The sequence below is a fragment of the Salvelinus sp. IW2-2015 genome, linkage group LG30, assembly GCF_002910315.2.
Source record: "Salvelinus sp. IW2-2015 linkage group LG30, ASM291031v2, whole genome shotgun sequence".
NCBI classification, from domain to species: Eukaryota; Metazoa; Chordata; class Actinopteri; order Salmoniformes; family Salmonidae; genus Salvelinus; species Salvelinus sp. IW2-2015.
In genome coordinates, this window is record NC_036869.1 from 3368837 (window position 1) to 3382453 (window position 13617).

Consider the following 13617-nt stretch of genomic DNA (forward strand, 5'->3'; position numbering starts at 1 on the left):
TTTCTGTTGGATCCCCCTCCTCTTCCTCTCCTATGTTTTGGTCCTCCACTCCTCTTCTCTCCTGTTGGTCCAAACTCCTGTCACTTGTTGATCCCCCCTCCTCTTTCTCCTGTTGCGCCCACTCCTCTTCTTCTCCTGGTTGGTCCACTCCTCTTCTCTCCTGTTAGGTCCCACTCTCCTCTTGCTTTCGCTGTTGTCCCCCTCGCTCTTCCTCCTGTTGGTCCCACTCCTCATATTCTCCCTGTTTCCCACTCCTCTTCTTTCCTGTGGGTCCCAGCTCCTCTTCTGCGTCCTGTTTGGTTTCCCCTCTCCTGCTCTCCTGTTTTGATCGCCACTCCTCCTCTCTCCTGTTGTCCCACTCCTCTTCTTCTCTGTCCTGGTCCGTCCTCTTCTCTCCTGTTTGCTCCCCTCCTCTTCTCGCCTGTTGGTCCCACCTCTCCTCTCTCCTTCACGTTGACCCTTGACTTCCGTGGCCCACTCCTTCCTCTCTCCTTTGTCCCCTTCTCTTGGTCCCCTCGTCCCCACGTCATCCCTCTTCTCTGCCTGTTGCCCATCTCCTCTCCTGGCCCACTCCTCTCTCTCACTGTTGTCCCACCCTCTTCTTTCCTGATTTCCGCGTCCCACTGTTCCGCCTCCTCTCTCTCCTCGTTGCCCCACTCCTCTCTTTCCTGTCGTCCCACTCCTTTCTACTCCTGTTGGTTCCCCCACTCCTCTTCTTTCCTGTGGCTCCCCTCCTCTCTTCTCCTGTTGGGTCCCACTCCTCTTCTCTTCCTGTATGGTCCCTCCTTATCTCTCTGTCTGAGTCCCCCTCCTCATTCTCTCCTATTTGTCCCTCCCCACCGTCCCCTCTTCTCTCCTGTTTGGTCCCACTCCTCTCTCTCTGTTTGTATCTCTTCTTTCCTGTTGGTCCCTCCTCTCTTCTCCCTTTGTCCCACTCCTCTCTCTCTCCTGTTGTCCCCACTCCCTTCTTCCTGTCCTCTCTTCTCGTTGTGTCCCCCTCCTCTTTGTCCATGGTCCCCCATCTCTCCTTCCTGTTGTCCCCTGCCTCTATCTCTCCTGCTGCTCCTCCTCTCGCCTTATCCCATCCTTCTTCTCTGTTGTTCCACCCTCTCTTCTCTACCTGTTCGATCCCACTCTCCTCTCTCTCCTGTGGTTCCCACTCTTCTCTCTGTTCTCCATCTCCTTCTAGTTGTCCCCCTCCTCCTCTTTCCCTCTTCTCTCTTTGGTCCACTCCTCTTCTTTCTCTGTTGTCCCCCCCTCTTCTCTCCTGTTGCGCCCATCCTCTTCTTTCCTGTTGTCCCCCTCCACTTTCTTTCCTGTTGGTCCACTCCTCTTCTTTCCTGTTGTCCCTTCCTTATCTCTCCTGCCTGGTCCCACTCCTCTCTCTCCTGTTGGTCCCCCTCCTCTCACCTGTTGATCCCCCTCCTAGCCTCTCTCCTGTTGGTCCCACTCCTCTTCTCTCCGTTGTCCCCCTCCTCTCTCGTTGATCCCCTCCTCCTCCTTTCCACCTCCTCCTTCTTCCTTTTGGTCCCCCCCTCTCTTCCATTGCTCACTCCTCTCTTCGTTGTCCCAACTCCTCCTCTCTCCTGCTGGTCCCTCCTCATTTCCGTGTCCTCTCTCCTGTTGTTCCCACTCCTCTTCTTCCTCTGTGGTCCCACTCCTCTTCTTTCGCCTGTTGTTCCGCCCTCCTCTTCTCTCCTGTTGCCCCCTCCTCTTCTCTCCTGTTGTCCCCCTCCTCCTTCTCTCCTGTTGTAGTCTCTATCTCTTCTCTCTGTTGTCCCCCCCTCTCACCTGTTGATCCACCCTCCTCCTCTCTCGCTTTGGCCCCATCTCTCTCTTCTCTCCTGTTGTTCCCACTCCCTTCTCTCCGTTGGTCCATCCTCTTCTTTCCTTTCCCACTCCTCTTCTCTCCTGTTGGTCCCCCTCCTCTTCTCTCCTTGTTGGCCCCACTCCTCTTCTCTCCTGTGTGGTCCCCTCCTCTCCTTTCCTGTTGGTCCCACTCCTCTTCTCTCCTTGTTCGGTCCCTCACTCCCCTTGCTCTCCTGTTTTGGCCCCACTCCTCTTCTCTCCTGTTGTCCCACTCCTCTTCTCTCCTGTTTGGTCCCACTCCTCTGCTTCTGTTTGTCCCACTCCTCTTTTCTCTCCTGTTGGTCCCACTCCTCCTCTCTCCTGTGCGCCCACTCCTCTTCTCTCGTTGGTCCCACTCCTCTTCTCTCCTTCTGTTGGTCCCATCCTCTCTCCATGTTGGTCCACTCCTCTTCCTCCTGTTGTCCCACTCCCTCTCTACTGTTGGTCCCACTCCCTCTCTATTGTGTCCCACTCCTCTTCTCTCCTGTTGTCCCACCCTCTTCTCTCCTGTTGGTCCCACTCCCTCTTCTCTCCTCTGTCTTGTTCCCCCTCTCTCTCCTGGTTGCCCACCTCTCTCTTCTACGGCCTCGCTGTGGTCCCACTCCTCTCTCTTCTGTTGGTCCCACTCCTCTTCTCTACCTGTTGGTCCCACCGCTCTCTCTGTCCTGTCTACCCTCCTCTCTCTCCTGTTCGCTTCTCCCGGCTCCTCCTTCGCTCCCCTGTTGGTCCCCACTTCTCTGCTGCTGCTCCTCTCTCTCCTGTGCTTGGGTCCCACTCGCTGCTCTCTCCTGTCCTGTGGTTCCCCGTGTCCTGCCTCTTCTCTGCGTCGTCCCACTCCTCTTCTCTTTCTCTGTTGGGTCCCCACTCCTTGTCTCCTTCTCTCCCTTCTGTTCCCCCCTCTCTTCCCTCCTTCCGTTGGTTCTTCCCCCCTCCTCTTCTTCCTGTTGATCCCTCTCCTTCTCCTCTTGTTACTTCGTTTGCGCCCACTCCTCTCCTCCTCTCCTGTTGATCCCACTCCTCCTCTCTCCATCTCCGTCATCCTTCCATCCCTTCTTCCAGAGACGAAACCAGGGCTCTCCACACCCACCCCCCTCCTCTCTCTGTCTCTCCCCAATGTTTGAGCACTCCACCCTTCCTCGCCCATCCCTCCCTGCCTCCCTCCCGCCCTGCCTCTCTCCCTCCTTGCCTCGCTTCTCTGCCTCTCCTCCCTCCCTGTTTATCTTTCCCTCCCTCTTGCATCGACCTCTTCCTGCCTCATTGCCCTCTCCCCTCTGCCCTCGCCTCCTTACATCTAGTCTCCTTCTTCTCCCTCCATGCCGCTCTCCCTCCCGCCCTGCATCTCACTCTCCCTTCCCTCCCTAGCTGCCTCCTACCTCCATCTCTCCTCTAGAAGGAACCAGGGCTCTCCACACCTTCCCCTCCTCTCTCTGATCTCTCCCTAATGTGGAGGCGTCTCTAGCTACTTGGCTGGCTGGCTCCCTTCACCCTCCCTCCCTCCCTCCCTCCCTCCCCTCCTCCCTCCCTCTAAATTAAATTACAAAAATTCAAGGGGCTGTTATTAGGCATGGGAAACATATCCGTAATCTTTATATCTATATTACAGTGAATACACACAACACGTAAATAACAGCAATAATAAACAATAAAAATTAACATTACACTCACAGAAGTTCCAAAAGAATAAAGACATTACAAATGTCATATTATGTATATATACAGTGTTGTAACGATGTGCAAATGGTTAAGGTATAAAAGGGAAAATAAATAAACATAAATATGGGTTGTATTTACAATGGTGTTTGTTCTTCACTGTTTACCCTTTTCTTGTGGCAACAAGTCACAAATCTTGCTGCTGTGATGGCACACTGTGGTATTTCACCCAGTAGATATGGGAGTTTATCAAAATCGGGTTTGTTTTCGAATTCTTTGTGGATCTGTGTAATCTGAGGGAAATATGTGTCTCTAATATGGTCATACATTTGGCAGGAGGTTAGGAAGTGCAGCTCAGTTTCCACCTCATTTTGTGGGCAGTGTGCACATAGCCTGACTTCTCTTGGGAGCCAGGTCTACCTATGGCAGCCTTTCTCAATAGCAAGGCTATGCTCACGGAGTCTGTACATAGTCAAAGCTTTCCTTAAGTTTAGGTCAGTCACAGTGGTCAGGTATTCTGCCACTGTGTACTCTCTGTTTAGGGCCAAATAGCATTCTAGTTTGCTCTGTTTTTTTGTTAATTCTTCCCAATGTGTCAAGTAATTATCTTTTTGTTTTCTCATGATTGAGTCTAATTGTGTTGATGTCCTGGGGCTCTGTGGGGTCTGTTTATGTTTGCTCAGGGGACTCTTCTCCAGGTTCATCTCTCTGTAGGTGATGGCTTTGTAATGGAAGATTTGGGAATCGCTTCCTTTTAGGTGGTTGTAGAATTTAATGTCTCTTTTCTGGATTTTGATCATTAGCGGGTATTGGTCTAATTCTGCTCTGAATGTAGTATTTGGTGTTTTACGTTGTACACGGAGGATATTTTTGCAGAATTCTGCATGCAGAGCCTCAGTTTGGTGTTTGTCGCATTTAGTTAATTATTGGTTGGTGAGCGGACCTCAGACCCCACAACCATAAAGGGCAATGGGTTCTATAACTGATTCAAGTATTTTTAGCCAGATCCTAATTGGTATGGCATTCTATGCCTTTTGATGGCATAGAATGCCCTTCTTGCCTTGTCTCTCAGATCATTCACAGATTTGTGGAAGTTACCTGTGGCGCTGATGTTTAGGCCAAGGTATGTATAGTTTTTTGTGTGCTCTAGGGCAACGGTGTCTAGATGGAATTTGTATTTGTCGTCCTGGCGACTGGACCTTTTTTGTAACACCGTTATTTTGGTCTTACTGAGATTTACTGTCTCTCTCTCTCTCTCTCTTCCTCCCTCCCTGCCTCTTTCCCTCCATGCCACTCTTCCTGCTGCCGCCTCCGCTTTGGGCCCCTTGGCTCTGCCCGCTACAGGCTGTTGCTTGGCAACCCCCAGACAGCTTCCCTTGCATCAGGGTTCTGATGTTCCTGCCTGTTCTGATCTCTCATTGGATGGCTGGAAGCCCATGGATGCCGATGCCCAGTTTTCCATATTTTACACATAAGTTTGTATTATCAGTGTTATTAATTGTAGAGGGCATGTCGAGCATTAAGGGTAGCAGTAATAGACTGTGCATCCCGAATGGCAACCTATTCCCTTTGTAGTGCAATACTTTTGACCAGGGTGAATAGGGTGCCCTTTGGGACACAGGTTAATATTATCACTAGCGGCTCTGTTCCAGTGTCCATACTGGTAAACTACTTTAATGAACTAATGTATTGAACATGCAAGTGGCATGTCAGTATGGACATTGGAAGGTAGCCCAAGACTACTTATAAGAGAAACCACCAGAGCTCCATGAGATATAAGTTTTTATTTTGTGGTGTTTAGTATTCTGTCATTTGACCCAATGTGGTGAGGGTTAAAGTCACAATCCTGAATTCATGTTGGAAATTAAATCACTATTGAACAGCAGTGAATATCACAGATTCTACCTTTTAAAGGCACCACCGAGCCATGAACATTGTACTTATCTGGTTCGTTCTGTAATCTGTACTGAAAATAGCAGTTTGGACAACAGTTTGACATCAAGGATTAATCATATCACAGAGTTCCATGACCTCTTTATATATGCGTCCTCCTCTCTTATCCTCTCCCCCATCCTCCTCTCTTCTCCTCTTCCCCATCCTCCTCTCCTCTCTTCTCCTCTCCCCCATCCTCCTCTCCGTTCTCCTGTGTGTGTCTGTGGCAGAACATCCCAGTAAAAATAGTGTCCCTTCCCCTCCGTCATCTGCCCCACTTTGTTGTCACTACTCGCTGCTTCAACTTTCTTCCCCGGCAATATTTGTAGAAAGAAACCCTCGACTCCCATCTCTGAATATCACCCCAGAGTTAATGGACTATTGGGTGTCCCGGAATACTCTGAGACAGAGGCACGTTGTTGGTTGGTTACGTTCATGTCCCTTTAGATAGGGATGGCGTCTCAAACAGTACCCTATTCCCTTCAATAGTGCACTTCTTTTTACCAGGCCCCATAGGCAGGGTCATACATCTGGGCGTGATATGCTTTTAAAGTTCCCTTTCAGTGTAGTCGGTACATGAAGCTTTTATGTTTCCTTTTAGGACATTATAAGTACCAACGGTCCTCTATAGACTTGTTGCTCTGACGTCATTGTTTCTGATCCAAGGTTACAACTGGCTCTGTTAGCGTCCCAAATGGCACCTTATTCCCTATATAGTGCACGACTTTCTTTTCTATTTCATTCCCACCCCTCATGTATTTTCTGATCATGGGATAAGACAGGTAAGGAGATAGAGCTAGAGGAGAGAGTGTGCTGAAATAGCAGTGGGCCGTATTCAAACCCATACTGCAGCGGTATATGAGATCTGGAGGCAGCGACTTTATGACCACGTCTAGGCCACAGTTCACTACATAGGGACTAGGGGCCATTTGGGATGCAGACTTTCCCTCGGCGAGGTAACATTCTGTCAGACGTTGTGTGTGTGTATAGCGACTGTCTGCTACCTAAATGTTTTAATCCTTTGTGAGCTTTTGTTGTAAAACCGAACAAGGACATGGAGTCTGTTTGTATAATCATATTGAAGTCCTAATCCAAGAAAGAACAAGCTCTCAGGAAGAGGACAATAACAAATAGAAATGCAGTTTGGGATTATGGAGTGAATAGATTTAACTGTACCCTACAACATGACATTTCAAGGAGATGGGGCCTCCTCCCAAATTGCACCCTATTTGCCTTTATAGTGCACTACTGTTTGACCAACAGCCCCATGACCCTGCATGGTCAAAAGCATTGCAGTATAAAGGGATAGGGTGCTATTTGGGACACAACCATAGACTGGTGGTGGTGGGAGGCGGGGTTGACCTCTCTGGCTCAGGCTCTGTTCTACTGTAATTGAAGAATGAATGGCTCATAATTGTCCCATTTCAAGTGATCCTGGGCTACATAACATAATGCATTCTCTGTAGAGGTAAAGGCCTGAGGAGATGTGATATAGACAGCCATTTACATAACATGGCTTAATATGGACATTGAGTCTGATACAACGTGTGTGAATCTATGGGGATGTTTGTGTACTGTGTGAGAGTGATTGTGTCTGTGTGTGTAAGACTGTGGTGTGTCTGTGTGTGTGTGTGTGTGTGTGTGTGTGTGTGTTGTGTGTGTGTGTGTGGTGGTGTTGTGTGTGTGTGGTGTGTGTGTGTGTGTGTGTGTGTGTGTGTGGTGTGTGTGTGTGTGTGTGGTGGTTCACTTGCACTTACAGTTCATAATAAGGTTCAAGCACTTACATATGTACAGTCTGTGTGTACACACTCGTGTGCGTCCTGAAAATGACAGCAGTCATACTCAAGGTGTTGCTAAGTGGGGCAGCTTAAACACTGGGCTTCAGCGTTCACTGCTGCCTTTAAGAGGACTGTATGTAGCCCTCCTTCACTCTGCCCCCCCCCCATCCATCCATCCTCCCTCCCTCCCTGCCTCGCTCCCTCCCTGCCTGCCTTGCTCCCTCTCTCCCTGCCTGCCTCCCTCCCTCCCTGCCTCGCTCCTCCCTGCCTCGCTCCCTCCCTCCCTCCCTCCCTCCCTCCCTCCCTCCCTCCCTCCCTCCCTCCCTCCCTGCCTGTTCTCTTCCTCCTCCATGCTTTACGGTGGGGAATACACATGCAGAGACCATCCGTTCACCCACACCGCTTCTCACAAAGACACGGCTGTTGGAACCAAAAATCTCCAATTTGGACCTCCAGACCAAAGGAACAAATTTCCACTGGTCTAATGTCCATTGCTCATGTTTCTTGGCCCAAGCAAGTCTCTTCTTCTTATTGGTGTCCTTTAGTAGTGGTTTCTTTGCAGCAATTCTACCATGAAGGCCTGATTCACACAGTCTCCCCTGAACAGTTCATGTTGAGATTGTGTCTGTTACTTGAACTCTGTGAAGCAATTATTTGGGCTGCAATTTCTGAGGCTGGTAACTCTAATGAACTTATCCTCTGCAGCAGAGGTAACTCTGGGTCTTCCTTTCCTGTGGCAGTCCACATGAGAGCCAGTTTCATCACAGCGCTTGATGGTTTTTACGACTGCACATGAAACTTTAAAAGTTCTTTACATTTTCTGTATTGACTGACCTTCATGTCTTAAAGTAGTGACTGTCGTTTCCTTTGCTTATTTGAGCTGTTCTTGCCATAATATGAACTTGGTATTTTACCAAATTCTCAGAACACAACTGATTGGCTCAAACGCATTAGAAGGAAAGAAATTCCACAAATGAACTTTAAAGGCACACCTGTTAATTGAAATGCATTCCGCTGGTTGAAAGAATGCCAAGAGTGTGCAAAGATGTCATCAAGGCAAAGGGTGGCTATTTGAAGATCTCAAATCTAAAATTATATTTTGATTTGTTTAACACTTTTTTGGTTACTACATGATTCCATATGTGTTATTTCATAGTTTTCATAGTTTTCTACAATGTAGAAAAAAGTACAAAATAAAGACAAACCCTGAATGAAATGAGTAGGTGTTCTAAAACTTTGACCGGTAGTGTACACACACAGCACACACACACACACACACCACACACACACACACACACCACACACACACACACACACACATGCCTGTAAAAACGTCTGATATATTACCACGTCTGGCCACGTTCCCCAAACCCTTAATTGTGTTTTTATTAAAGGGACGGGATGTGTCGCCATGGCGCAACAGTGCTAATTTGGCCTGTAAGTCACATGCGAGAGAAAGTGAGAGGAGAGAGATGGAGAGGGAGAAAGAGATGAGATTAGATTGGTTTAATAGTCACACGTAAACGGTTGCAGATGTAATTACAGCATAGAGTGAAATTATTGAGCTACTAGCTCCATCAATGCAGTGAAATAAAACAATATATATATATATATATATATATATCTAGAAACAATAATATATTCATACTAACAACTGCAGCAATTATAAATGTCCATTGGGGTGGGGGTAGGGTAACTATCCATGGGGGGGTGTCCATAGGGGAGCAGAGGAGTAGGTAGCTGACTAGTGGTGGCTATTCAGCATGATAAACGTCAATAGGGAGAGCAGGTAGCTAATTGGTGGGGTGGCTAGTCAGTAGCCTGATGGTCTGGAGGTAGAAGCTATTGGCCAATCTTACAGTTTTTGCCATGATGCTCCTGTACTGCCCGCTTCTGAGTGATGGAAACAGAGAGAACCGGCCATGGCTCAGGTGACTGGGGTCCCTGATGATCTTCTTGGCCTTTCTGCGACACCTGGTTTTTGTAGGTGTCCTGAAGGTCAGGCAGTGTGCACCCAGTGGTGCATTCAGCTGAGCGTACCACCCTCTGTAGCACCTTGTGGTCTGTGGCAGTGGAGTTGCCGTACCAGGCTGTGATGCAACCCGACAGTATGCTCTCGATGGTGCTCCTGTAGAACACTGTGAAGGCCCTCGGGAACATACTGAATTTCTTCAGAATCCTGAGTTTGATGAGTCGCTATTGTGCCTTCTTCACCACAGTGTCCGTGGGGTTTGACCATTTCAGCTCTTTGGAGTTGTGTACTCAGAGGAACTTGAACTTTTTGACCATCTCCATGGTGGCCCAGTTGATGAGGATGGGCGCCTGCCCAGCCTGGTACCTCCTGAAGTCCACAATCAGCTCCTTTGTTTAGCTGATGTTGAGGTTGTTTACCTGGCACCACGCCATTAGAGTGCCTACCTCCTCCCTGTAGGCCGACCTCGTTGTTGTTGGTAATCAGGACTACTACTGTCGTGTCGTCAGCAAACTTTATGATGGAGTTGGAGTTGTGTGAGACCACACAGTCGTGGGTATACAGGGAATACAGGAGGGGACTGAATACTCACCCTTGTGAGGACCCTATGTTGAGAATCAGTGTCGAGGAGGTAATGTTGCCTACCTTCACCACCTTGGGGCGGCCCGTCAGGAAGTCCATAACCCAGTTGCATAGGGAGGAGTTCAGTCCCAGGGCCTTGAGTTTTGTGGTGAGCTTAGAGGGCACTATGGTGTTGAAGGCAGAGCTGTAGTCGATGAACAGCATTCTCACAAATGCATTCCTTTTGTCAAGGTGGGTGAGGGCAGTGTGCAGTTTAATGGCGATTGTGTTGACCGTGGATCTGTCAGGGTGGTAGGCGAATTGTGTGTCGGAGGGAGGAGCTGATATGGTTTTTGACTTCATGATGACGGAAGTGGGTGCTATTGGTCTGTAGTCATTCAGTTCAGTCACTTTCCCTTTCTTGGGCAAGCGGCTGATAGTGGACAGAGGGGGAGAGAGATGGAGAGGGGGAGAAAAAGAGATAAAGATAAAAAAGGAGAGTGAAAAATAGACGGGGAGGGGGTGTTTAAACATGCCCCAGGCCATTATACCTCCTCAGTTTGATTATTCACCTGAATGTTTGATCACTGCCACATCAATCCAATGTAACCTATCCGTCAGAAGTCCACGTTCAGGCAAAACTGTGTATCTTTTGTCCCTCCAAGGCACCCTTAGGCTTGCATCCTAAATGGTAATCTATTCCCTATATAGTACACTACTTTTGACCAAAGCCATATGAGCTCAAAAGTGAAGTGCCTTGCAAAAGTATTCATCCCCCTTGGCGTTTTTCCTATTTTGTTGCATTACAACCTGTAATTTCAATAGATTTTTATTTGGATTTCATGTAATGGACATACTAAATAGTCCAAATTGGTGAAGTGAAAAGAAAAAAAAATCTAAAAAAGAAAAACAGAAAATTGGTGGGGGCATTTGTATTCAACCCCTTTGCGATGAAGTTCCTAAATATGATCTGGTGCAACCTATTAACTTCAGAAGTCACATAATTAGTTAAATAAAGTCCACCTGTGTGCAATCTAAATGTCACATGATCTCAGTATATATACAACTCTTCTGAAAGGCCCCAGAGTCTGCAACACCACTAAGCAAGCGGCACCATGAAGACCAAGGAGCTCTCCAAACAGGTCAGGAACAAAGTTGTGGAGGAGTACAGAACAGGATTGGGTTATAAAAAAATATCAGAAATGTTGAACATTCCACGGGGCACCATTTCAATCCATTATTAAAAAATGGAAAAGAATATGGCACCACAACAAATCTGGGGGGCCGCCCACTAAAACTCAGATCAGGCAAGAAGGGCATTAATCAGAGAGGCAACAAAGAGACCAAAGATAACCCTGAAGGAGCTGCAAAGCTCCACAGCGGAGATTGGAGTATCTGTCCATAGGACCACTTTAAGCCGTACACTCCACAGAGCTGGGCTTTACGGAAGAGTGGCCAGAAAAAAAGCCATTGCTTAAAGAAAAAGATAAGCAAACACGTTTGGTGTTCGGCAAAAGGCATGTGGGAGACTCCCCAAACATATAGAAGAAGGTACTCTGGTCAGATGAGACTAAAATTGGGCTTTTTGGACATCAAGGAAAACGCTATGTCTGGCGCAAACCCAACACCTCTCATCACCCCAAGAACACCATCCCCACAGTGAAGCATGGTGGTGGCAGCAGCATCATTGTGTGGGGATGTTTTTCATCGGCAGGGACTGGGAAACTGGTCAGAATTGAAGGAAGGATGGATGGCGCTAAATACAGGGAAATCCTTGAGGGAAACCTGTTTGTCTTCCAGAAATTTGAGACTGGGACGGAGGTTCACCTTCCAGCAGGACAATGACCCTAAGTATACTGCTAAAGCAACACTCGAGCGGTTTAAGGGGAAACATTTACATTTCTTGGAATGGCCTAGTCAAAGCCCAGACCTCAATCCAATTGAGAATCTGTGGTATGACTTAAAGATTGCTGTACACCAGCGGAACCCATCCAACTTGAAGGAGCTGGAGCAGTTTTGTCTTGAAGAATGGGCAAAAATCCCAGTGGCTAGATGTGCCAAGCTTATAGAGACATACCCCAAGAGACTTGCAGCTGTAATTGCTGCAAAAGGTGGATCTACAAAGTATTGAATTTGGAGCGTGAATAGTTATGCACGCTCAAGTTGAGTAGTTATGCACGCTCAAGTTGAGTAGTTATGCACGCTCAAGTTGAGTAGTTATGCACGCTCAAGTTTTCCGTTTTTTTTGTCATGTTTCTTGTTTGTTTCACAAGAAAAAGTATTTTGCATTTTCAAAGTGGTAGGCATGTTGTGTAAATCAAATGATACAAACCCCCCAAAATCTATTTTAATTCCAGGTTGTAAGGCAACAAAATAGGAAAAATGCCAAGGGGGGATTGCAAGCCACTGTAGTGCACTACATAGGGGATAGGGTGCCATTGTGGATGCAGGCCTAGTCTCAACGTGCCAGAGAATGAGTGGATATCATATGAAACACCTGCATAGAGGGAAAGTGTTTGTGAACCATTGCTTGCTGACAATTTCCTGCATTTCTCATATATTCCATTTGATACTCCAGATTTGACATGTAGTTGGATATTAATTGACAGCATGGACAAAGAACTGTCAGAATATGTCACATATACTTTATTCTTCATCAAGAGCAAGAAAATAACCAACTTTATATGGATGATGCTATTTAACTTATTTTTTTGGAAGACAGATTGTTCAGATATTGATTGTTGTTGTTGTTGTTGTTGACATGCATGTGCCCACCACTCACCAGCCCATCTCTTTTCTCTTTGTTTCCCTGCAGGCGGACCCCCAGGGGCAGGACATAGCCATCCGGCCCTTCCTGGAACACTGTGAGAACACACACATGACCATTTGGCTGGGGATTGTCTACGCTTACAAGGGCCTGCTTATGGTGAGTAAGGAGAGAGACTGTGGTGTGTGTGTGTGCGCGTGTGTGTGTGCGCGTGTGCATGTGTGTGTGTGTGCGCGCGCGTCCATCGATACCTACAAAGTCCTACTCATGGTTAGGGAGGTAGTCTGTGAGAAGCAGGGAAGGAAGAGGTGGGGGCTGTTATCTTCATCAACACACTCCAACATGTGAATGCCATGGTCATGGTTTAATGATAGAGAGTTCAATAGCAAGTTCTCTGCCACACCCAAAGCACACATATGTTAAATATATATCAAATCAAAGTTTATTTGTCACGCGCGCTGAATACAACAGGTGTAGACCTTACAGTGAAATGCTTACTTACAGGCTCTAACCAATAGTGCCAAAAAAAGGTGTGTGTGTGTGTGTGTGTGTGTGTGTGTAGGTAGGTAAGTAAAGAAATAAAACAACAGTGAAAAGACATTTGAAAAGAACAATAGCAAGGCTATATACACCTGTTAGTCGGGCTGATTGCGGTAGTATGTACATGTAGGTATGGTTAAAGTGACTATGCATATATGATGAACAGAGAGAATTTTTGGTGTCCCGTTGGTAGGATATTTGTGATCGTACCTCGTCTAATTTATTGTCCAATGATTGCACGTTGGCGAGTAATATTGACGGTAACGGCAGCTTTCCCACTCGCCTTCTCCGGGTCCTGACGAGGCATCCGCCTCTTCGTCCTCTGTACCTGCGTCGCTTCCTCTTGCGAATAACTGGGATGTCGACCCTGTCGGGTGTTTGGAGAATATCGTGTGAGTCTTGCTTGTTGTTAAAAAAATCTTTGTCTAATCCGAAGTGAGTGATCGCTGTCCTGATATCCAGAAGCTCTTTTCTGCCGTAAGATACGGTTGCAGAAACATTATGTACAAAATATGTTACAAATAACGTGAATAAAAACACATAATAAAACAATTGGTTGGACGCCCGAA

The 13617-nt window shown here is 47.3% G+C and overlaps 1 protein-coding gene across 1 annotated transcript in view; it reads left to right on the top strand.

Annotated features, from left to right (window-relative positions):
* LOC111954779 (gamma-aminobutyric acid type B receptor subunit 2-like) overlaps positions 1-13617 on the top strand; it is an 87505-nt gene that overhangs the window by 31854 nt on the left and 42034 nt on the right. The window contains exons 3-5 of the mRNA XM_070436002.1: positions 9343-9542; positions 9802-9910; positions 12557-12667. Of these exons, the coding sequence (XP_070292103.1) occupies positions 9343-9542; positions 9802-9910; positions 12557-12667 (420 nt within the window). The remainder of the gene's footprint in view (positions 1-9342; positions 9543-9801; positions 9911-12556; positions 12668-13617) is intronic.